General features: G+C 44.9%; 2 protein-coding genes across 2 annotated transcripts in view; one reads left to right on the top strand and one right to left on the bottom strand.

Moving 5' to 3' along the window:
- The window catches only part of LOC137415474 (SEC31 homolog A, COPII component), a 62,497-nt gene extending 60,598 nt beyond the window's left edge, over positions 1–1,899 (top strand). Inside the window, 3 exon segments of the mRNA XM_068101066.2 lie at positions 23–142; positions 234–305; positions 864–1,899. Of these exon segments, the coding sequence (XP_067957167.2) occupies positions 23–142; positions 234–305; positions 864–1,043 (372 nt within the window). The 3' untranslated portion in view covers positions 1,044–1,899.
- Positions 1,900–2,190: 291 nt separating this feature from the next.
- On the bottom strand, positions 2,191–25,154 carry WNT8B (Wnt family member 8B). The gene is made up of 6 exons (XM_068101071.2): positions 24,643–25,154; positions 24,489–24,522; positions 24,028–24,166; positions 18,946–19,071; positions 18,662–18,804; positions 2,191–3,414 (listed from the first exon to the last, which is right to left on the bottom strand). Exons 1-6 carry the CDS (start codon positions 24,711–24,713, stop codon positions 2,731–2,733), a joined length of 1,197 nt encoding a protein of 398 aa, XP_067957172.2. The 5' UTR covers positions 24,714–25,154; the 3' UTR covers positions 2,191–2,730.
- Between the last annotated feature and the right edge of the window lie 181 nt (positions 25,155–25,335).

Below are 25,335 nucleotides of genomic sequence, written 5' to 3'. Positions count from 1 at the left end.
TATGACATCTATACTCTTGTAGCCAGCACAAGTACAGCCACCGGCGAAGATAGAGAAACGGCCTATCCCAGAGGAGCATGCTTCACTTCGCGTTGCATTTGACGGACTCGTTCAGCGCTGCCTCAGTGCCGCCTCTGACCCAGTAGGAACGCCATGCACGTCTTTCACTCTATTCGCCATTATTTGCTTGATGAAGCATCTCTGATTTGTTAACTGTGCTTTTTTGTCCACAGCAAACAAAGAGGAAGCTGGACGATGCTAACAAGAGGTTGGAGTTTCTCTATGATATACTCCGGGAACATTCAGTGAGTGCTCTTAGCTTGGTATCAAGGGAATTGCCAAAATTTTGAGATGAAAAGATCTATTGAAAGTATTGAATGTGCTTCTTTAATTTGATCAAGTTTTTTAATTTTTAATTAATGATTTACCTCTGTAAATGGTCATGCTGATGAAAACTTAAGTAAGCAATATTTTATCCTTCCTTGAAAAATCCTTGGCCAAATTACATTCCAACATTTATTTTTTTTATTCGGCCTCTGAGTTGGCAAGGTACAGTTGAAGTGCTGTGAGTTTTTCACAAGGTTGCTCAACAAAATGCTCCTTAGTGGCCGTTCAAAAATTACGTAACGCTTTTTGTTTTTTGCTCAAATCTGACAGTCACCACCCCCCTGTAACACTCCTTAACACTTCAAAAGACACCACCTAAGAACCTAAGATACTTTATTACATAATGCTTGAAGACAACCCCACCACCCCCTCCTCTCTCTCAAGCGTTACGTAATTTTTGAACGGCCTCTCAGTTTGAAAATCAGGTAGGTACGACCAGCTGAGCTCCCCTCCTCACACTTGCTTGATATTTGCAGCTTTCTGCCAATATCTTGGCTGGACTCCACGAGATTGCACACCGCGCAGAGAGCCGCGAGTATGCGCAGGGTCTTGCGGTGCACATGCAGGTTGTCTCGAGCAGCAATTTCAGTGAAATCTCCACTTTCATGCCCGTTCTCAAGGTGGTAATGACCATTGCTGGCAAGCTTCATGTGTAGTCCATGACCTCATGGGTGCCTGTGTCCCCCATGTCAGACATCACTGCTTCTGCACAGCCTTGGCAGTATGGAATCTCCATTCCTCTCGGGCCTTAAACCCTCAAAACCAGCCAATCGCTACACATTATTGCTTGAATTTTTTACACCTGCATTTTCATGTTGAACGATTCCTGTCATGAGCTGAATTGTGTGTGTGTGTGTGTGTGTGTGTGTGTGTGTGTGTGTGTGTGTGTGTGTGTGTGTGTGTGTGTGTTTGTATATACGCACACACATATATGCATATACCCTCCCTCCCCCTGACCCCTGACCCCTCCCCACACTCCCACCTTGCTTTACGAGTTCATTGGACTGCAATTTTGGAAATGTGTTCCAGATGGCCCATGGAAATGTGTTGCACTTATTGTGGACCCACACTGCATACATACCGCCTCAGAACCATCCATGTTAGCCGCATGTATTGAATGTTCAACCACGGACTGAACACGCATCCAAAACCCTCTGAACTTACCCTCTGCACAACATGGATTTTTGCAAACGCCTGAATTTGCATTGCTGATTACCGAGTCTGTCAGTATTTTTTTTTTTTGTCTTGATGACCTTGACCAATGTGCAGTGTAAAATTGCCTGATGATCAAATGCACCTTCTTTTTGGCCATCTCATGGTTTAAACGCAATTCTATCCCATTGTTCTCCAAGCTCTTGGAAACGCACCGTGTGTTAAAATGCCTCGCTTTTATACGGGAACACGGTAAACATGCACAAAACCTCTGTGGTAATGGCTGTACCAACTGCTTCGTAGCCCACTTCAAACCAGGAAAGGTCGTCATGGAGACAAATAAACTAAACAGTGTATTTCCATATTCTCTGGAGCAATTTAAATCAAACAACAAACCTTTCCCTTTGTCCCCCAAAAGATTAATTTGTGGTGACGAGATGATAATTTTATTTCCAAAGAATGCTTGGTTTTGTAACGGAAAGAGCCGATCTCTCCAAGTTTTCAAAATTAATGTTTTGGTTGTGAGCTGCATGCTTGCTTACATCGCTGCTTCCTTTGCAAACAATTATGAATGACTACTATTTACAGAACGTTTTGTTTTTAAAACATAAGTTAAAACACGAAGGAGTAATTACAGAAAAGATACAGCAGTGCTATTGCAAAACAACGATATGCCATTTAATAGGAAAGCTGGCATTAAATCTACAAGCTGCACTAAAACAGTTAAAGAAAGAAAATTAAACGAATTTGCCGTATCCATGCAACATCGTTTGTTGCCATTTTAAATGCACCAGATTGTCGCTTGTAAAATGGCTTCTGTACTTTTATTTGACTAAACTATCTGCTGAAATGAAGCCTTTTCGAATTGGGAAGGAAAGGAACGTTAGGAATCGGAGCGGGGTTCGAGGAAAGATTTAGTTTCCGATCACTTTTTGTGGTTGACTGCTAATGCTTATTTATTCTATGTGAATGCCAACTGCAGAAATGTTTTTAAATCGAAAAAAAACAACAATTGCACTCTTTAAACTAAGAACTGCTTTGCTTTTGGTGACGATTATATTTTTTGAGACGATCAAAAAAAAGGAAAAAGGGAACAAATTGATGTAAAAGAAAATTAATTATTAAAAGGCTTTATGCTGTAAAAGTAGGGGAGGCCTCTATCTCAAAACATCTAGAGGAATTATTGCGAGCTTAAAACAGTCGTGTGCCTGAATGGGGCCTTTCACGCAATGAGAGACGGTAACGATATGGAGGATCTTTGGGACCTGATGATGCAACTCGGGAGGGAGATAGAGCAATCCTCGGGAGGGGTTGAGCAGCTCGCTGGTATGGAAGTGACTGTGAAGGCTGGGGATGATGAAATGGGTTTTCCCCTTCACAATAGAACTTTTCTAAGATCCTGTGACAATGGTCACACGTGACCTTACAGCACCATGTGAAGGTGCAGTTGCACGTAACGATTACTTCGACCTTTCTCTCGGTGACGCTGAGCCCACATGCTGTGCAGAGCTGCACACAAGAGTTGGATGTACTGTTGCCTCCAGGGCGCCTGCACTCTCGCCCTGCTGCACCTGCTTCTCCCAGGGAGTCATTTCTTCCGCAGTAGTCAGGTGAGTCCTCCATGTAGACGAGTTTTTCCGTTTTAAGGGTGAGCAAGGCTGTGGAAGCATGGGTTTCAGACCCCGTCCCAGCTGCTGCCTTGGCACTGTTCCCGGTACCTCGAAGTCCGTCCAGGCGAATGGCGAGATCATACCGTACCTTGAGGAATGCAGCGGCCTCACCTAGGTCAGCAAGTTGAAGCCAACATGTCTGCAAAGTACAGCTCCCGGACACGCCATGACATTTGCATGCGTGCCGTGCTGTTTCGCGCACTGCCTGCACCACACAGTCAGTAGCAATTGGTATTAATATTATTGTGCATATCTCAATTTACATCAAATAATCAACCCTATTACTCCTTTATTTGAAGTCTTTAAAGTACATAAGCAAGTTTTATGAAACCTTATTGGTGACAATATAAATAATCCACCACCAAAGGTGGATGGAGGTTTTGGATTCACCCCTGTTTGTTTGTCTGTCTTTGAGCAGAATGTCTCAAAGTTATGGACGGATTTGTACGAACCTTGTTGGACAGGTTGGGTGTGACGAGGGCGAATTGATTTGTTTTTGGTGAAGATCTGGATATTTGAGGTCTTAAAGTGATTCTTCACAAATGAGAGATTGTGAAGAATCACTTTAAAATCACCAAAACGATATATAGCACGTTATGGACGACTGGATTGGTTATGACAAAACTAGGTGGACGAGTTAGTCAGGTGACGAGAACAAACTGATTAGATGTTGGTTAAGGTCCGGATGCAGATCAGTGGGATACAAAACGTAAACTGTTCAGCTTGGCGGAGTTATGCGCTGTACCGAGTGCCGTTCTAGTTCACTTCATGCTTTTGCCTCATCTTCCTCTTGTCTAGTGTTGTGCACCATGTGGCGTACAGAGCGTGTTCTGCCAAAACATTCTTGTCTGGGGTTAAAATCCTGGACGGGTTGCCACTCCAGCCCAGGATACGCGACTGAGGGAATGTGCTGTACTGAAATTTAGCCAGGGTGCTGTTGATATGTCGCCTAATCTTCACGAGGGACATCAATCTTAATGCAAAGCATAATCTTAATGTTGAATTTCTTTAGAAAAATATTCTATCCCTCCTCCTTTGCATGTCCACTTAACTTTATCATCTTTAATTAATTAATCATAGTAGCAGGTGGTTTGGTGGTGGAGTGAAGAAAGCCGTTTAGAGTTATGATAAAATGAACAAATTCACAACAGCAACAAAATAGCACAATTAGCAGAAACGTTAGAACTATTTATTTAGCGACATAGTTCAACAAAACCAAACATCATCTGTTTAATAGAATAATTCCTTCCACAGGACGTCCCTGACTCCTTAATGTCTGTCTAGCTAATTTCTCCTCCAATTTGATAGGCCTGAACCCCACCCTGGCGGCGGAGTTGCACTTTACATCAATAGCTCAATTTCTTACTGATCTTATACCTCCTGACCCCAAGAGTACTCTACCTCTGGTTGTGACTTCCCCTCCGCTCTCACCTCTTGTTCATCTGTGTGTTGTCCCGTCCTCCAAACAGTGACGCCGCCATCCAGATCTCACTCAGATAATATGGACAAACTTTTAACCACTCATCCCAACTCTCTTCCTCATATGTGGTGATTTCATTTGTCACAATGGAACTTGGCTGGCTGTTGGTACCTCTCTCACCAATCATGGCACTTCAGCAAAGGAATTCTGTGACTCCGTGGGACTGACTCGATCTGTGAACTTTACAACCCAGATTTTTCTCAATGGTAAATCCTCCCTTCAGACTTTGTGATGATTAATTTTCTCACAAATGTCTGCTACTCTTCCTCTGCTCAAATAGCTCATCTGATCATGTGCTTGTAAAAGTCAACATCTCTCTGGCTATTCTCAGAGAGCTGCCTCAACACAGGCGAGTCTGGAATTTCAATCAAGCAGATTGGTAGGGGCTACAAGCAGCCATCTCTCTTCAGGACTGGTCTCCCATATCTACTGCCCCTGATGTTAACTCAGCCTGGGAATTTTTCCACAGAAACCCACTCTCTATCTCATGCACAGATTCATCCCATCTTGTCTTCATTTCAGTTATCCTACCCTTCTTCCTGCCCATCGTACACTGAATCCTGTGGTGAGGCAGTTGTTCTGAAACAACTTGTCTTGTCTTACTGGAAAGCAAACCCAACTGAAGGCAATAGGAGATCATTCCACAAAGCCCACAAAAAGTTTGTGTCCATTCTCAGGAGAGCCAGAAAACAAGATCTGTCCAACCTCAAGATTGAACTTTCAAACTTGTCTTCCTCCTTTAAAACCTGGTGGTGCTTTAAAAGTCTCTCTGGAGCATGGCCCCCCTCCATCCCTTCCCTCTTCAAATGGCACCACATCATTGTTATTGTCACTGTCATTATTATCATTTTCAATATTGTTATTGTTATGATCAATATCATTACTATCGTTATCATTATTATCATTATAAGCATTGTTATCATTATGTATCGTTATCATTATGTATCGTTATCAATATGTATCATTATCAATATGTATCATTATCAATATGTACCATTATCATTATGTATCATTATCCATATGTACCATTATCATTATGTATCATTATCAATATGTATCATTATCAATATGTATCATTATCAATATGTATCATTATCAATATGTACCATTATTATGATGTATCATTATCAATATGTACCATTATCATTATCAATATGTACCATTATCATTATGTATCGTTATCATTATGTACCATTATCATTATGTATCATTATCAATATGTACTATTATCATTATGTATCATTATCAATATGTATCGTTATCATTATGTATCATTATCATTATGTATCATTATCAATATGTATCATTATCAATACTAGGGCATGCCCGTACTATATCTATATCTAAAATTATATCCCCCCCCTCTATTTACATGAAATGGTTTGGTCCAAAGCGAACGGCTTGCGAGTGGTGACAATCCCCCCCCTCTATTTACATGCAATGGTTTGGTCCAAAGCGAACGGCTTCCGGAGTTTGGTAAAGAAATCGCCATCGCGTGCACAAACGCGCAGGAAAGCGAATGAATCGCAAATTCGTTTTTATTAGTTGTAAAACATAGTTTAACGCCAACATAGTTTGCAAACGTGAAATAAATGAATACGCTCTCAAATGTGCCATCCGAGGCAGAGTGTGCCCGCCACGTTCGGCACACGCGATAGTTCGCTGCTCTCTGATTGGTTGAATCGTTTTTTGGACATAGCTCGGTAAGTAATTGTCCGATTAATATGAAACCTTGAAAAGGCACATCCTCGGGTCCCCAGCAATATACCTGGCAAGTTAAAAGTATATCGGACCCGTGGTTGTCGAGAAACAGCGGTCACAGACAAACGTACAGACAGAGATTACTGGAATTATAGATAGACTAGGGCATTGCCCGTACTATATCTATATCTAAAATTATATCCCCCCCCTCTATTTACATGAAATGGTTTGGTCCAAAGCGAACGGCTTGCGAGTGGTGACAATCCCCCCCCTCTATTTACATGCAATGGTTTGGTCCAAAGCGAACGGCTTCCGGAGTTTGGTAAAGAAATCGCCATCGCGTGCACAAACGCGCAGGAAAGCGAATGAATCGCAAATTCGTTTTTATTAGTTGTAAAACATAGTTTAACGCCAACATAGTTTGCAAACGTGAAATAAATGAATACGCTGTCAAATGTGCCATCCGAGGCAGAGTGTGCCCGCCACGTTCGGCACACGCGATCGTTCGCTGCTCTCTGATTGGTTGAATCGTTTTTTGGACATAGCTCGGTAAGTAATTGTCCGATTAATATGAAACCTTGAAAAGGCACATCCTCGGGTCCCCAGCAATATACCTGGCAAGTTAAAAGTATATCGGACCCGTGGTTGTCGAGAAACAGCGGTCACAGACAAACGTACAGACAGAGATTACTGGAATTATAGATAGATGTATCATTATCAATATGTATCATTATCAATATGTATCATTATCAATATGTATCATTATCATTATGTATCATTATCAATATGTATCATTATGTATCATTATCAATATGTACCATTATCATTATGTACCATTATCAATATGTACCATTATCATTATGTATCATTATCATTATGTATCATCATTATGTATCATCATTATGTATCATCAATATGTATCATTATCAATATGTACCATTATCATTATCATGATGTATCGTTATCATTATGTATCATTATCATTATGTATCATCAATATGTACCATTATCATAATGTATCATTATCATTATGTATCGTTATCATTATGTATCATTATCATTATGTATCATCAATATGTATCATTATTATCAATATGTACCATTATCATTATGTATCGTTATCATTATGTATCATTATCAATATGTATCGTTATCATTATGTATCGTTATCATTATGTATCATTATCAATATGTATCATTATCAATATGTATCATTATCAATATGTATCATTATCATTATGTATCATTATCATTATGTATCATTATCAATATGTATCATTATCATTGTGTATCATTATCAATATGTACCATTATCATTATGTATCGTTATCAATATGTATCATCATTATGTATCATTACATTATGTATCATTATCAATATGTATCATTATCAATATGTACCATAATCATTATGTATCATTATCATTATGTATCAATATGTATCATTATCAATATGTACCATTATCATTATGTATCATTATCATTATGTATCGTTATCATTATGTATCATTATCAATATGTACCATTATCATTATGTATCATTATCAATATGTATCATTATCAATATGTATCATTATCAATATGTATCATTATCATTATGTATCATTATCAATATGTATCATTATCAATATGTATCATTATCAATATGTACCATTATCATTATGTATCATTATCAATATGTATCATTATCAATATGTACCATTATCATTATGTATCATCATTATGTATCGTTATCATTATGTATCATTATCATTATGTATCATCAATATGTATCATTATTATCAATATGTACCATTATCATTATGTATCATCAATATGTATCATTATCATTATGTATCATCAATATGTATCATTATCAATATGTACCATTATCATTATGTATCGTTATCATTATGTATCATTATTATCGATATGTATCATTATCATTATGTATCATCAATATGTATCATTATCATTATGTATCATCAATATGTATCATTATCAATATGTACCATTATCAATATGTATCATTATCATTATGTACCATTATCATTATGTATCATTATCAATATGTACCATTATCATTATGTATCATCAATATGTATCATTATTATCAATATGTACCATTATCATTATGTATCATCAATATGTATCATTATCATTATGTATCATCAATATGTATCATTATCAATATGTACCATTATCATTATGTATCGTTATCATTATGTATCATTATTATCGATATGTATCATTATCATTATGTATCATCAATATGTATCATTATTATCAATATGTACCATTATCATTATGTATCGTTATCATTATGTATCATAATTATCAATATGTACCATTATCATTATGTATCATTATCAATATGTACCATTATCATTATGTATCGTTATCATTATGTATCATTATCAATATGTACCATTACCATTATGTATCACTAGCAGAAGTACCCGGCATTGCCGGGCGGGGGAGGGGAGGGGAACGGAACGGGGGGGAGGGGAAGGGGGAGAGGGGGGGATGGGGAGGGTGAGGGATGGGAGGGGGGAGGGGGAAGGGGAGGGGAGAAGGGGGGGAGGGGGGGACCCAGCAGAAGTACCCGGCATTGCTGGGCGGGGGAGTGGAGGGCAGGGGAACGGGGGGGGGGGGGGAGAAGGGTGGGGGAGGGGGAAAAGGGAAGGGGAGGGGGAAAATGGAGGGGAGAAGGGTAGGGGGGAGGGAAGGGGATGGCCAGTCAACAATGACGTTGCAGTTCTCATGGTCGGAGAGCGGCACAACAATCGGACATAGTCCTGCATATTCGCAACAGCACGAAGCGGATTTTGGAGACTCACCGATCCTGTGACGTCCTCCAGTACCGGCGTTGCCGGGCGGGGGAAGGGAGACCCGTACATTCCCAACCCGTACATTCGCCCTCTCGACTCAAGCTCACTCGGACAAAAACCTCGCACAAATTACACCGCGAAGGCCCAATGGTCATGTCTATGCCACAAATCACGGGCGCACTGAATTGAAAATATATAGAATGCTCATACTCCGTGAAAAGTGAAACTGCCGTGTCGCCATCTTGGTCAGCACGACTCGACCAACTCGCTTCGCGGATGTCGTTTTGTGCGGCAATAAACTGCTCCAATCGGTTACGGAAGGGTTGTGGAAAGACGTTTCACAGCTGTTTCAATGACATTTAATTCATATTGCACAAAATCGATACAAAACACGATCGCGTAAAAGGTGAAAAAACGTGTGACGTGTGACGGGATGGAACATCACGTGATCGCTCTGAGCAAATCAGTCTGGCGGCGGGAATGGAACATCACGTGATCGCTCTGAGCGAATCAGCGAGCTGCTCTGGAACCGGCTGAGATTAGCAGGTACTTCGCTGAAATGCGCTGATGTAAATATGAATAAAACATATGGATCGTCAAATATTTTGAGTTTGGCCATGTTCGTCCCAGGCTCAATGGCCATGTCTATGCCAAATATCAAGCACGTAAGCCTCTCCGTTTAGGAGTCTATCGGTAACATTACACACACACACACACACACACACACACACACACACACACACACACACACACACACACACACACACACACACACACACACACACACACACACACACACACACACTGTTTTATATATATAGATTATCATGTTTCGTTATCAATATGTATCATTATCAATTTGTACCATTATCATTATGGACAATTCTCATCATTATTATTATTATCATTATCAATATGTACCATTATCATTATGTATTATTATCATTATGTATCATTATCATTATGTATCATTATCAATATGTACCATTATCATTATGTATCGTTATCATTATGTATCATTATCAATATGTACCATTATCATTATGTATTATCAATATGTATCATTATTATCCATATGTACCATTATCAATATGTATCATTATCAATATGTTATATGTATCATTATCAATATGTACCATTATCATTATGTATCGTTATCATTATGTATCTTTATCAATATGTACCATTACCATTATGTATCGTTACCATTATGTATCATTATCATTATGTATCGTTATCAATATGTATCATTATCAATTTGTACCATTATCATTATGGACAATTCTCATCATTATTATTATGTATCATTATCATTACAGTCCCCCTCCAAAGTTTTCACATTTTGATAAAACCTGAGCTTATTTCATGATGCTTTCAAATCAAACATAATATACAGTCTTCACAAACTACTGCAAAGTGAAAAAGTTTATAAATGCAGATACAATGTGAATAAGTTTGATTAACAGAGAAAATTTGATGATGCTCAGTTGCATGAGTATTCAAACCCTTTGCCTAATTAACCCAAAATCACTTCAGCAGCAAATTGTTTGTTTGAAAGGTTACAAAACAAGTATAATATTGTTACGCAACCGTGATTAACACCACAGTTACGGATGGCCGATTTGCGAGACTTTAACTCCCGAGGCGAGAACTCGATAGCGGATTCCAAATCAAACACTTAAAGTTAAACGCGCAGAATGGCGGACACAGCGAAGCTCCGCAGCCTTATCTATTAAAATGAAACACCCAGGAAACTGCGTTTAGATATATACAGAAAATAATACAAGGATTTATTATGGAAAAGTAAAGCCAGTGAAAAAGCCTGCCGGTAAATCTAATATCCTAGATCGGGACGTCCCCACACGACTGACAGCAAACACGATACGAGGGAGATTATGAATACGAAAATAATACGTCACGTCGTTCAAAATGTACGCGGATGCGGGCTTATCTGTCTTTCGTCGTCTTTGTGGCGGCCGTCCAACACCGCTCCTTTCGGCCCGATCGCACACCACGAGGTCCCTCGCTCCAAGTCCCACAAGGCCGAGCACCACGCACCAAAAAGCACCATGCGTCGACGACCTCCAACGCGGGCACAAACTCCACTTGACCAGGGACAGGAAGGACTCCTTTGATAGCCACTCGACTCGACTCTCTGCGGGAGTGCTGGCAGCCAAGTGCCAACTGTTCACTGCTTTGTTCAGTGCCAACTGTTCAACGAACTGCGCCGAACTCCGTGTGCTGCCGTGTGTGTCGCCGTGTGTGTCGCCGTGTGTCACGAAATGGCGTCCGACCGTCGCATATATCTCTCGCCGATGACGTCACATTGGCGCACTCCCCAGCCAATCACAGCCTCCCAACTCGCCGGCTCGCCCCGGCCACGCCCTCTGCGGCATGCTCCACTCTCGCTCACCGACCCCCGCGGTCCTTGTGTTATAACACGTGCCAGGCGAGGTTTGTAGGCCTTGGAGGTGTAAACGGTGGCGGCCCATTGTAGCGGTGTTTTTGGCCTGGCTTCCTGTCCATTTATTCCGAAGTCATTGTCAGGGAAAGGGAATTATTTAATGTTGCGCTAAGGACCTAACTAATGTTTATGTGGTTTGCAGTGCCATAATGGACAAAGGTTTGACTACTAGGTGAGACTCACAGGGGCGTTACCTTTAATCCCTCACTATTTAACACTCGGACCTCCAGGTAGATCCACAATCATACATCTTACCCCGACAAACGCCTAAACATCAAGAACTTATTACATGTAGAGTCCCTGTCACGACAGCCGAATACCTACCTATTCAGATCTACCTAGCTCTAGATGTTGCTCTACCAAATTCATAACACAGCCCCCCCCCCTGGAACCGTAGCTCCTGCAAGGTTCACCGCAGGCTCTACCATTCCAGCCTTAACACTTACTGTCACACACTTGATTAACCTATGAAATAAATCAGGAAGGGCTGTGGGAAGTGAGTCGGACTACCTACCTAGACTTCCTTAACATGCTGAACCCCTTAACCATCATGCAAGTATGTACATTTTCTTCGTTGTTCCTGTGGAGGGAGGAAACAAACAACACACAACACTAACTTAACCACAAAACTTAACCATCTTTCCAAAACTCAAAACTCTAACCTTTGTACATACCCCGGTCTACAGACCGCGTCCCCCGGTGGATGCCACAAGACTCAACCTTACCTGCGGGGCCATCCCCAATGCATCCCCCTAAATTTCCACGGGCCCTGTCCAGATGTTACAGGTGAGTGACACTGCTCGGTGGATTTCGCCCACATTCATGCAACACAGACCCCTTAACCACTCATTCTCATTCCATAGGTCATCAAGGCATTTCAAAAATCAACAAAGCACTTATTTCAATACACCCCCTGCAGGACCATGGCATTGATGTCATTCACGTGTGTGTGCATTCCTCAACTAGGCAGCGGGGAGGTACCGCACAAAAAGATGGTGGGGGCGCATCAGGCTGTGGTGCCCGCAGTCCCAAAAACAAGTCAACCGACTTACAAGTTCATTGCCCCCCCCCCCCTTTACCTCTTGGCCCCGTGACAGCCCAACAGCCCCTTTCCGCCGTTACCTCGCCGGTGAGGGTCTCCACACACACCAGGCTCCTTTGCCTCCTGCTTTCGCGCAGCAACACGGGTCACCGGGGGACTTCCTCACCCCGCGGCGCCCAACCAGACCCTCCACCGACGAGCTCCAATTTCCAGTTACCACCGGCTGCCAGGGGTAATTGCCGCAGAGGGAGGCCCGCAGGCATCGCTCCTCAGAGCTTGCTCTGTACCTGCGGACACACACACCTTCCCCACCCACAAGACCCCAAAACACACTTCCTCCCCCGCTGCCATTCAATTCTCCACACAACTCAGCACAATTCAGTACAATTCTTGGTGTAAAAGGTGTTACAAGGCTTGCCATGGCCTGCCACATGTGAAATCCCCCAGTTCACATTTAAACCATCACACATTTCCAAAAGCACAAGTATCACCCCTCATTATCTCCAATAATCATCACTCACTCTCCAGGTTCCACTCTCACGACCACATCAAAACACCTAACCACAATACAAAAACATACGCCCCCCACAAGACACTGTGGCTCCCATTCCATCCCCTCACCGGCCATGTCATCACTCTCACCCGCCTCCCAACTCCAATTTACATGTCCCCAATTTCCAAAGCAAGTCCTGAAGCCTGGGACAGTACTCCTCAAAACACTCACCTCATGTGCAGGTAGTTGCAGGTTGGTCGGGTCCAAGAGCGTCATCCACCCTTCACAATCCCAAAATTTCACATTGGGCCTACCAAATACTTCCAAATTTCTCTTTTGTCCCCACTACACTGGCAGGTATGTGGATCCGCATCCAACGGTGATCATCGCTACACAACTACCTATGGCCACGACAGCTCTGCACCTCTACCGTGCAAGGGTCACCGGGACAAGGTGAGCAGTCAAAACGCCAACATGGCCCATGAGTGTCCATAAGGGTGCGACCCACCATCCATCCTTCGGCCCCCCTGCGAGGAACACAGCTGCAGCAGCCCCAGCTGGCCAATGTGGTGAGCACTTGCTGCCACAACACACACTACCGCACACACAACCTCGGCCCTGGGGGGCACGGTCGCAGTGCGTGGCATCCCTACAGCCACGTCCCCTGCACCTCCCCATCATCCCCCAGTCCGACTACAGAACTGCAGCCCCCCAGTGCTCACCCACACTTGACCACACCAAGGTCCAGTCAACAGCCATGCTCCACCAGGAGACTCACCCAGAAGACATGGTCCACACACCTCGGACATGCACAGCACCACGTTGACCCTCAGGCTACACAACTGCATCCCCAGGATCCCGCGTCCCAAATATCAGCACAGTTGCCCCCGCAACCAGTTGAAAGCTGTGACTTGCTACCCTATTAATTTCATCACAGCCTCCAACACTTTGGTCTACACACCTGGATCAATAATGGCGTCACTGTACAGTGTCCACCATGGCATTTCAAAATCCACCCTTAAATTTCCATCTAACCCACAGATTACCCATGCCAACCATTTGTCACATTTTACTAACCTCACCAAAGAAAGATGCTTTGCCATACACATGCCAGCCGAGCATGGCCCATATGCTCGGCTCGTTCTAGTTTCCTGCACACTCTATTGCTATTGGCCCAGGCCGAGGTGGTGGTCCTCTGTCTGGCGCCTGTGGACCTACTGGGGGCCCCCTCCTTTCTGGACTGCGAAGCCTCTCAGGAGGTGGGGGCCCATATGGTTGCCGACAATTCCTCTGACTGTGCCCTCTTCTCCCACATCTAAAACAAGTCCCCAAGAACGGACCCCTCTGGTAGCCAGGCGGAGCCCCCCTTTCTTCCGGCCCAGCCCGATAAAAATCAGGCCGTCCCGATGGCCAACCTGGACCACCCTGTCGTGACTCGCTCCCTGCAAATTGTCCCCCCATCAAATTTGTCAGCTGGCGGCTGATTCCCCTTAACATTCGCCCGATGTCATCCTCTGGCTTTTCCTGATCCCGCACCTCGGCCTGCCGTACCGTCACAGGTGCTCTCTCCGATGCGCGGTTCGACCTTCTCAAAAAGGTCAGTCTCGCCGCGCATTCCGCTGCCCGGTGCACCGTGGGTGGGTCCTGTAACTCCACCAACGTCCGGACCTCAGGATCAGGGAGAGCCGCCATAAATTTTTCTATCGCCAGCTTGTCCCACGCCTGTGCTGGTAGGTCCCTGTATGCTATCCTCACTGATTGGTATATATCCTGGGCCAGCTCCTGCAACGTCTCATTAGGCTTTTGCCTGCGATGCAGCAGCTGTGCCCTGACCAGGTCGCACCTTGCGCCTGTCCCGTACCTGTTATTCAAGGCCTCACAAATGGCCTTGCTGGTCAATATTCCCTCTGGGACTACGTTTAACACGTCGGCGGCTGACCCCCGCAGTGTCGCCACCAGATTCCCCATGCGCTCCCGCTCTCCCCAACCATTGAGCTGAGACACGCACTCAAATTGTGTCAGGAAAGCCTCGAGGCTCCCTGATCCGTCAAAATGTACGAGGGGGATTGTTTTTCCAGAGACTCTATTCCCCGATTCCTCTCTGTCCAAATCCAGTCCGGGGCCAAAACACCCCCCCAACTGGGTATTCCGTTTCGGAGCCTCTGGTGTCCAAATGTCGCTCGTGGTGAGGGTCTCCTGGGTCACCTTAATCTGGTCCTGAAGATGTTTAACCGACCTACTCACCTCTTCCTTCAGGCTCTCTTGAACCCGACCAACCTCCTTCTTGATGGTATTGTCCCAGATCTCCAGTCGCTCCTGCATAAAATCACTCACCCTTTCATTATCCATTAGTGGCCCCCACAGGCCTTTCTCAATTAACCCTTGCTCCTGCTCTTTTATGCGGGTTTCCAACCCCCTCACCTCCTCGGCCAATTTGCCCCCGTGTCGGTTGAGCAGTCCCCATTCCTCACTCTGCTGTAGCATTCTGGCATCCACCCGGCCCCGATAGCCTTCCAGGTCCCCATTTGCTTTATCAATTCGACCCTCCAACGCTTCCCCCCTCCGGACAGCCTGGGTCACGCCCTCCTCTATTTTTGACATTAATTCTGTCCGTATCGATTCACTTGCCACCCCTATGGCTTTTTCCATCTCCCCCCCTCTAGTTTCTACTTTATCCTCCAATTCCCCCAGTCTGCCCGTAATTTGGTTTTGCACACTCCCTTCTATGCCATCAATTCGTTTCCCCAGCTGTTGTGCCATTTCCCCAATTTTTCCTTCCAATTCTTCATTCCTCTCTTTCATTTGTTCATTCATTCGTTCATTCACTTTTCCCTCCAATCCCTCAATTTTGCTGTCCATCCCTTCGATCTGTTCTTTCAAACCCTCCTTCAATCTATCCATTTGCCCCTCCATGTTTTTTGTTTGGGCATTAATTCTGTTCTCCAATTGCTCGTTCTGAGCATTCATTTCCCCTTTCAATCCATTAATTTGGTCACTCATGTCCTTCAGTCCTTCCCTCCATTCCTTCCCCTGCGACTCCATTTTTCTTTCCATTCCTCCCATCTCCTTACTCATTTTATTTTCCATCCCTTCAATTTGTTCCTCCAATCGATCACTCATTCCCTTCATTCCTTCCCTACATTCCTTCCCCTGGGACTCCATTTTATTTTCCAGCCCACTTTTCATTCCTCGAATTTCTGCAAGGTTTTGCTCACCCTCGGCCTTCTGAGCGTTTATTAAATTTACTATGGTCTGGAGATCTATCGGGGCCGTCCCACTTGTTCCCGACTCCCCGGTAGGGGAGGGGGATAAGTTGGTGCTCGGGACGGGGGAGGTTCCAAGGCTCACCTCGACATTTAATTCCCCTATTTCCGGCTCACTCCCGACGCTGACGGAGGCCTCGCTGCGTACTTCCATTTCGTCGACCTCCGACATGCGCTTTTCGGAAGATTGTTTCCCGCGCGCGTATTTATTTCAATTCCAAAAACACAATTTAAATTTGACGAAGACGCGATATCGCGCTCCGTATGCCCAATTGATTACTAAATTTCTCCGCCTCGCCAATAAAAATTTTGCGTTCGAACGTCGGGCGCAATGTACGCCCGACCGTGTCGATGTCTCGCCGCGGACAAAAAAAATTGTCCGACGGGTTCAAATCCTACACTCCTGACACCACTTGTTACGCAACCGTGATTAACACCACAGTTACGGATGGCCGATTTGCGAGACTTTAACTCCCGAGGCGAGAACTCAATAGCGGATTCCAAATCAAACACTTAAAGTTAAACGCGCAGAATGGCGGACACAGCGAAGCTCCGCAGCCTTATCTATTAAAATGAAACACCCAGGAAACTGCGTTCAGATATATACAGAAAATAATACAAGGATTTATTATGGAAAAGTAAAGCCAGTGAAAAAGCCCGCCGGTAAATCTAATATCCTAGATCGGGACGTCCCCACACGACTGACAGCAAACACGATACGAGGGAGATTATGAATACGAAAATAATACGTCACGTCGTTCAAAATGTACGCGGATGCGGGCTTATCTGTCTTTCGTCGTCTTTGTGGCGGCCGTCCAACACCGCTCCTTTCGGCCCGATCGCACACCACGAGGTCCCTCGCTCCAAGTCCCACAAGGCCGAGCACCACGCACCAAAAAGCACCATGCGTCGACGACCTCCAACGCGGGCACAAACTCCACTTGACCAGGGACAGGAAGGACTCCTTTGATAGCCACTCGACTCGACTCTCTGCGGGAGTGCTGGCAGCCAAGTGCCAACTGTTCACTGCTTTGTTCAGTGCCAACTGTTCAACGAACTGCGCCGAACTCCGTGTGCTGCTGTGTGTGTCGCCGTGTGTGTCGCCGTGTGTCACGAAATGGCGTCCGACCGTCGCATATATCTCTCGCCGATGACGTCACATTGGCGCACTCCCCAGCCAATCACAGCCTCCCAACTCGCCGGCTCGCCCCGGCCACGCCCTCTGCGGCATGCTCCACTCTCGCTCACCGACCCCCGCGGTCCTTGTGTTATAACACGTGCCAGGCGAGGTTTGTAGGCCTTGGAGGTGTAAACGGTGGCGGCCCATTGTAGCGGTGTTTTTGGCCTGGCTTCCTGTCCATTTATTCCGAAGTCATTGTCAGGGAAAGGGAATTATTTAATGTTGCGCTAAGGACCTAACTAATGTTTATGTGGTTTGCAGTGCCATAATGGACAAAGGTTTGACTACTAGGTGAGACTCACAGGGGCGTTACCTTTAATCCCTCACTATTTAACACTCGGACCTCCAGGTAGATCCACAATCATACATCTTACCCCGACAAACGCCTAAACATCAAGAACTTATTACATGTAGAGTCCCTGTCACGACAGCCGAATACCTACCTATTCAGATCTACCTAGCTCTAGATGTTGCTCTACCAAATTCAAAACAATATGTTTCACTTGTATGTCATCAGCGGTTTAACTTGAACATCGGGGCATTACCCCTGGCGCTCACCTGGTATAATAAACAGTATTCTGCACTGACTAAAGGTATTTTAAACCAATTTCAATGGTTGCTAGAAGACGGGGGAACATGTAGAATCATTCTAACATAATCATAAGGCTTTAAACAAAAAATACATATTTGGGGGGGCAACCCCCCCTCCTCCCTCCCTCAACCCCATATACCTCCTAAGACTCCAATTTTTCTAATGCGACGAACAAACATTGATACATCATGGGTGATTAAGGTTGTGATGAAGTTTCATCGAAATTGCTTGTGTATTTTCTGAAAAGAAAGCAAATACCTATTTTGGGGGGGTCAAACCTGGATCCACTTTGACCCCCGGGAGACCACCAAAGCTTTTTACCAATCATGGCACTTCAGCACAAAGCTTTTTAGATGCCCAACAAACCAGGCCGGCCGCCATGTATCTTCAACGATTGTTCTTTACCATCCCAGTCCATCTTCACTCACCACACGACCCGTGCCATAGTTGTGCAGGTTCACAGCCGCACGCGCGTCTTGGCCGACCTCAAGTGCGTCCATGAACTGGCGAGCGACAGCCTCTCCGAAAGGAAGGTTATCGCTGCAACCACCCCACACCCAGTTTTGGCCTCCTGTGCACACCACAATCACACACTCCCCTTGTAATCTGTCATACTCAACAAAGTTGCTTTGATCGTTTTCCTTAGTTGTTTTTTTTTTTTAAATTATGATAAGAATAATGAAGGTTTGTCATCGCTTCTTGGATTGCATACCCATTTTGCCATTCCGAGTGTCATCGCACGAGCAATTGTCAAAGCCGCCCAGAGTGCAGTTCCGAGTGAGTGTGTGCGTCACACCCGCAGACATCATCGCATGTAGGAACGCTGTCTCCCTGGTGGCTTGGGGGAAGGCAGGGTTGTTGTCTTAAACGCATTTTATGCAAAACATGTAACATCTGATCACATGCAATGTTTTTCTGAAAGCAAGGAAGAAAATAATGGGAATTCCATCAGTTCAAGCTAATTTCATCAAACGTTTTTTTTTAACCACCTCGCTTCCAGTCAATCTCCCTCTGTTCTATCTGCCCCGCTAGCTCACCCAGAATGCACCTGCCCTTCCGCTAACCCTCTCACGGGTATACCTCTCAAAATCCAGGCTCACTGCACACCTCAACTAATATTTCCATCTGTTGAACCATCAATCCCACTCTACTCTCCCCTCCGGGGCTTCAAGGAAGGCGGTGCACTGCCATCTCATGCCATCCCCCATCCCCACCCATGATCTTTATTACCCCCATTAACTCGCCCTCTTAATTGCAGGTTTACTGTTTCCTCCCATCTCATCTCCTGATCTCCCCCTTCCTTGTGTCTACACGCTTGCTCCACTTTGTTGCTTCCCCCCCCCCCCCCCCCCTGTGTTACCTCGTGCTTCCACTAGCCTTGATATTACCCATGAAAATTAAATATGGATCGTTAAATAAAATGGGCGACTCACTCGGGGTCAGGGAACAAAAAAAAAAAGAAAAAAAAAAAAAAAAGGGGGGGGGGGTGCCACAAAAGGTGGCAAATCCGAACAACTGCTAATTCTAAATGGAAATTCCAAAGGGAATTCCCCGGTTTGGAAATTCTAATTATCTCATGGGTTTTGTTCGTTTCTTGGCTTTGACAATTTCATACGATAAATGCGAAACTGAACCGCTTGGGCGCCATTTTTTAATTGTCCCCCGTCGCACCGCGAAAGGGGGACTATGGTTTTACCCTCCGTCCATGCGTGTGTCCGTGTGTGCGTACGTGCACTGCAATATCTTTATAAAAGTAAGCGAAGGACCGAATTCTAATTTGGTGTGTGGGTGCAACTCGGCATATGGAAGAACCCTATTGAAAATTAGGTCGCCACGTCAAAATCCAAGATGGCTGTCACCATATCTAAACCTTGTGAGCGCGATATCTTGAAAAGTAAATGTCTGAACCTTGTGAGCGGAATATCTTGAAAAATAAATGAACTAGTAACTTCTAATCTGGTGTGTGGGTGTATCGAGGCATAAGGAAGAACGCTATTGAAAATTGGGTCGCAAAGTCAAAATCAAAGATGGCCGCCACCATATATATGTCTGAACCTTATGAGCGAAATATCTTGAAAAATAAACGAACTAGTAACTACCAACTTCTAATCTGGTGTATTGGTGTATCTACGCATAAGGAAGAACTCTATTGAAAATTGGGTCGCCACGTCAAAATCCAAGATGGCCGCCTTGCGTCTTCCACTTTGTAAACTCGCATCACTTCACCGACGGGGGACCGAGGCGTAACGCTTGTTTTAAGGATATATGGGTGAGGGTAAAAGTCCAGTATGATATATTTATCCTTTTTTCCCCCATCAGTTTTGTGTGAACATATTAGTCTAGTAGGAAGACTAGGTCCCCCTGCACCCCCCGGAGATATACTTCTAATCAGTGTTTCTAGATTGGAAAAAATGTGTAGAAAATGACTAGCTATGGCCCCAAGCTGAAAAAATGTCCCACATACCATTTTTATGCAAATTACTGCTGCAAATTTTATGCAAAATTATGCAAATTTTATGCAAATTTTTGATGAGGAGTAGAGTTGAGGGGTCTTTGAGGGCTTCATCGAGGTGCTCTCGGTTGCAAGACTGGGTCATTCTGAGAAGCACAGCAGGGTCAGAGATCATGATGTTCTCCTCCTCAGTGAATCTCTCCATCAACAGCCTCTCCATTGCCTCACACACTGTTTTGAGGCAAAAGAGGGACTTTGCGTAGGCCTTTCCACTGAGAACACCTTTGAGAGATCCACTTGTTACTAGTTGTGCCTCAAAGAGAATCTCTGCATATCCAGAACCACGCATCTTGTGTCCAGTGAGCATCCCGATGTAGTTCATGGATGTGTGGAAGGGTCCAATCGTTACTACATGACTAGCAAATTCATTTGGCCAGCGCCAGATGATGGGAAGGGCTTTCATGCAGACACCCAGATCAAATGTATTCAGGACCCATCTCTGACCCACCTCAGCAGTTGCTGCCTCGGAACGCTTCAGTAGCTCACGAACAACTGCGTTGTCTGTGATCGGTTGGTGGATAGGCGTGCAGTAGTCGACTGTTGATTTGCTGGGTGGGGGAGAACCAGTTGCAGAGGTGAAACCCCCTAGCCCAGGCACAGGCTGCAGGCCATTGCCATGCCATGCAGGCACCAGGCACAGACCGATCACAGACAACGCAGTTGTTCGTGAGCTACTGAAGCGTTCCGAGGCAGCAACTGCTGAGGTGGGTCAGAGATGGGTCCTGAATACATTTGATCTGGGTGTCTGCATGAAAGCCCTTCCCATCATCTGGCGCTGGCCAAATGAATTTGCTAGTCATGTAGTAACGATTGGACCCTTCCACACATCCATGAACTACATCGGGATGCTCACTGGACACAAGATGCGTGGTTCTGGATATGCAGAGATTCTCTTTGAGGCACAACTAGTAACAAGTGGATCTCTCAAAGGTGTTCTCAGTGGAAAGGCCTACGCAAAGTCCCTCTTTTGCCTCAAAACAGTGTGTGAGGCAATGGAGAGGCTGTTGATGGAGAGATTCACTGAGGAGGAGAACATCATGATCTCTGACCCTGCTGTGCTTCTCAGAATGACCCAGTCTTGCAACCGAGAGCACCTCGATGAAGCCCTCAAAGACCCCTCAACTCTACTCCTCATCAAAAATTTGCATAAAATTTGCATAATTTTGCATAAAATTTGCAGCAGTAATTTGCATAAAAATGGTATGTGGGACATTTTTTCAGCTTGGGGCCATAGCTAGTCATTTTCTACACATTTTTTCCAATCTAGAAACACTGATTAGAAGTATATCTCCGGGGGGTGCAGGGGGACCTAGTCTTCCTACTAGACTATATCTATCCAGTTCTTCCATTTAACTGACTATCTTCCTTGGTTTTTATTACCTGCGCCACGAAAGGTGGATGGAGGTTATGTTTTCACCTGTTTGTCTGTCCGTTTGTGAACAAAATATCTCAAAGTTGTGGACATATTCGGACGAAATTCGGCAGAGATGTATCGTATGTGACAAGGACGAAATTATTAGATTTTGGTGAAGATCCGGATTCGGCTACGAGAATTTTTAAAGTGATTCTTCACCATTGGGAGATCGGGCCAAAATGATACAAAGCAGGATATCTCAAAATGTTATGGACGGATTTGGACGAAACCTGGTGGACCGGTTGGGTGTCTGACAAGGAAGAATCAATTCGATTTTGGTGAAGATCTGGATCCGGATCCAGCTAGTATAATTTTTTTAAGTGATTCTTCACCATTTAGTGATATGGCCAACCAGGTGGAGGTATGCTCTCTACTGAGTGCCGGTCTAGTTCCACCAGTGTTTGGGTGCAGACCATTGAGTAATAATTTGCACGAATTTGATACCATCATCATGATTGTTCTTCAGAGCCAAAGATGGCCGTTCCCATATGACATGTGAACAGTCTGGGAATGTAAATTTGTTTATCGTGTATAAGAGCTGCTGCCCACACCACACAGCTACCACACTCTGGCATAGCGAGTTTCAGTATGAATCATACGTGCTATGTCAGATCTCATGGAGTCGCATCAGGTGGCACCTAATGTCACTTTAACCTGGGATCAAAAGATATCCATGAATACCAGACAGACTACTTGCTTCCCACAGTCAAGGCAAGAATTTGTAATTTGTTCAGGGTGCCGGTGCTAACTCGCCCACTCTTCGCGAAAGACACCGTAGCATCCACCAACCACCAGTGCTGGCAGACGGAACCCATTGATATGTGTAACGCCCTTTTAACACAAGGGTGACAATTTATAGCTGAGTCCAGATTCGAACCCAGGTGAGACAGCAAAGAGTTATCCTGTCAACTCTAGGAAACCACGGAGATTTTCTCTGAACATAATTTGGTTGCGTTTAATAACTTCCATACTGAGTAAGCCCATTATGACATCTGTAAGCCCAGCATGGCATCTATGCTCACAATTATGATATCTAAGTCCATCATTGACATCTGTAAGGCCAACATTACGACAACTGTCAGCCCATTTTTAGGTCCTATGCGAGCCGTGAGTTTGTATACAAAAAAGCACATCTGTAAGCCCAACATTATGCCATATGTAAGCCAATTGTGGTATCTGTAAGCACCATTGTAACACCTGTACGCCCCACCGTGGCATCTGTGGGCCCATCAAGATATCCGTAATTACACCAGTAAGCCTATTACATCTGTTGGCCCACCATTATGGCATCGAAGCCCAACATTATTGAATTTGTGAGCCCAACTTTATGCCATCTGTCAGCCTAACATTATATCTAAGTCCACCGTTGACATGTGTAAGCCCAACATTAAGTTATCTGTATGCCCACTGTTAAGGCATCTGTAAGCCAACCACTACGACAATCTAAACCCACCACTGATATGTGTAAGCCCACCATTACAGCATCTGTAGGCCCACCATTGTGGAACCAATTCCAACAGTGATATATGTAAGCTCATCATTATGGCATGTAAGCTCATCATTATGGCATCTAAGCCCACCGTTAAAACAACTAAGCCCAACCTTGTATATAAGACCACCATTATGCCATCGGTAAGCCCAACACTGCATCTGTAAGGCCACCATAATATCTGAATCCACCATTATGACATCTGCAAGCCGACATTATATCTAAGCCCACCACTGGCACATGTAAGTCTACATTCTATCTGTAAACCCACCACCGATATGTAAGCCCACCGTTAAGGTATCTGTAAGCCCTAAAGGCAAGACAAGTGGCCGTCACGTCCTGGAGAATCTTGAGAACCGGTGATTGCAGAACCACGTACCTGCCTTGGGGGCGTGAGGACCCGCCTGCAGCGCATTGCCCACGGGGCAGTTCCAGGGCTCCCACTGGAACTGTCTTCGACATTCCTGGAGCGCCCTCTGGGCACCAGCAGCCACGCTCGCGCTGTACACCGACGGAGCCTGCAGACCAGGTGTTAAAGGTGAATCGGGATGAACACGCCATGGACTCCCAATGTATGGTTAACTGTCGGTAAATCAAGTAGGATGTCTCGGCCTAGGTAGCGTCATTGGCTACCTGAACCCGCAATTTCTACCTACAAATGACAGCAACTATGTGTAAATTTCGAATCCTTTTAATACCTGGGCAGGTATCCCGCAGGTGGTTGAAAAAAACACATGCATGTGTAAAACCTGCGCTACCATACATGAGGACATTGATGTGACGGGCACAAAGGAGATTCATATGTGGGATGTAATGGTCATGTTATGGTCATGTCCTCACCTTGGAGTCGGACAGGAGGGAATTGTGAACGGACCTGAAAACACGACGGACATCGCATTGTAACGTGAAGAAGAAGAAGGCGGCAACATGGATCATCCTCATTAGAACATACGAGACACGTGACTTGTAAAGTTTCATAAAGGTCGAAGCTCACCAGGCATGGGCGTGCAGGTGCAATGGAGCAAAGCAGGTGACAAAGGTGAGCATGCCGGTGAAAACCTGCATTTCGGCGCCTCCTTCTTCTTCTTGGTATTATTATTTATTATGAAACTCACGGGCACACACACCTGTCCCCTCGACCCAAGGTGTATATCAAAGCCCAGCAAAGTGCCCACTGCCCCTGTTGGAGGTGCCATTTATATAGAGATCCCTATAGTGACGGCGCTTCGGGTCGCGTCGAGGTTCAAACAGGGTCCGCACGCCAGATGGTCGTCGTGTGGTGTGACCTGCTAGACATCCATTGGCGCCAGTGAAGGGTCTCTCGTTGGTGTAAGAATGGGGAGGGGGAGGGGGGCGGGGCTTCTGATGAGCGCGAAAGATCGAGGACAGAAAAGGGGGCGGGGCGGGGCTTCTGATCTTTGGCTTCTGATGAGCGCGAAAGATCGAGGACAGAAAAGGGGGCGGGGCGGGGCGGGGACGGGGGCGACATTTCATGCGCCTCAGATCGGATGCGGAGACAGAGTTTGTGTAGTTAACGACATCAGATAACCAACCATATTCAGTCTGGTGTGGGAAGCGATTTGTTGAACTTTGGGCCAGACAAGATCAAGGTGATGCTGGCGGAGACACGGGCGGGATTCACATTGGATGAATTTTTACAAATAAACAAAAAAAGCTTCTTATTTGA

This window comes from Myxine glutinosa, chromosome 4 (genome assembly GCF_964187855.1).
Source record: "Myxine glutinosa chromosome 4, kmMyxGlut1.1, whole genome shotgun sequence".
Taxonomy (NCBI): Eukaryota; Metazoa; Chordata; class Myxini; order Myxiniformes; family Myxinidae; genus Myxine; species Myxine glutinosa.
The sequence above is the reverse complement of the archived record's forward strand: the minus strand, read 5'-3'. Positions and strand labels throughout refer to the sequence as shown.

What these genes read in the sequence shown, in the direction of transcription:
- WNT8B (XM_068101071.2), bottom strand. Translation starts at nt 24,713, where the DNA reads ATGCAGGTTTTCACCGGCATGCTCACCTTTGTCACCTGCTTTGCTCCA. An exon ending in CCCTCCTGTCCGACTCCAAG is followed by an intron (nt 24,167 to 24,488) that starts GTGAGGACATGA and finishes CCTGGTCTGCAG; the next exon opens with GCTCCGTCGGTGTACAGCGC. An exon ending in CACTCGGAATGGCAAAATGG is followed by an intron (nt 18,805 to 18,945) that starts GTATGCAATCCA and finishes TGGTGTGCACAG; the next exon opens with GAGGCCAAAACTGGGTGTGG.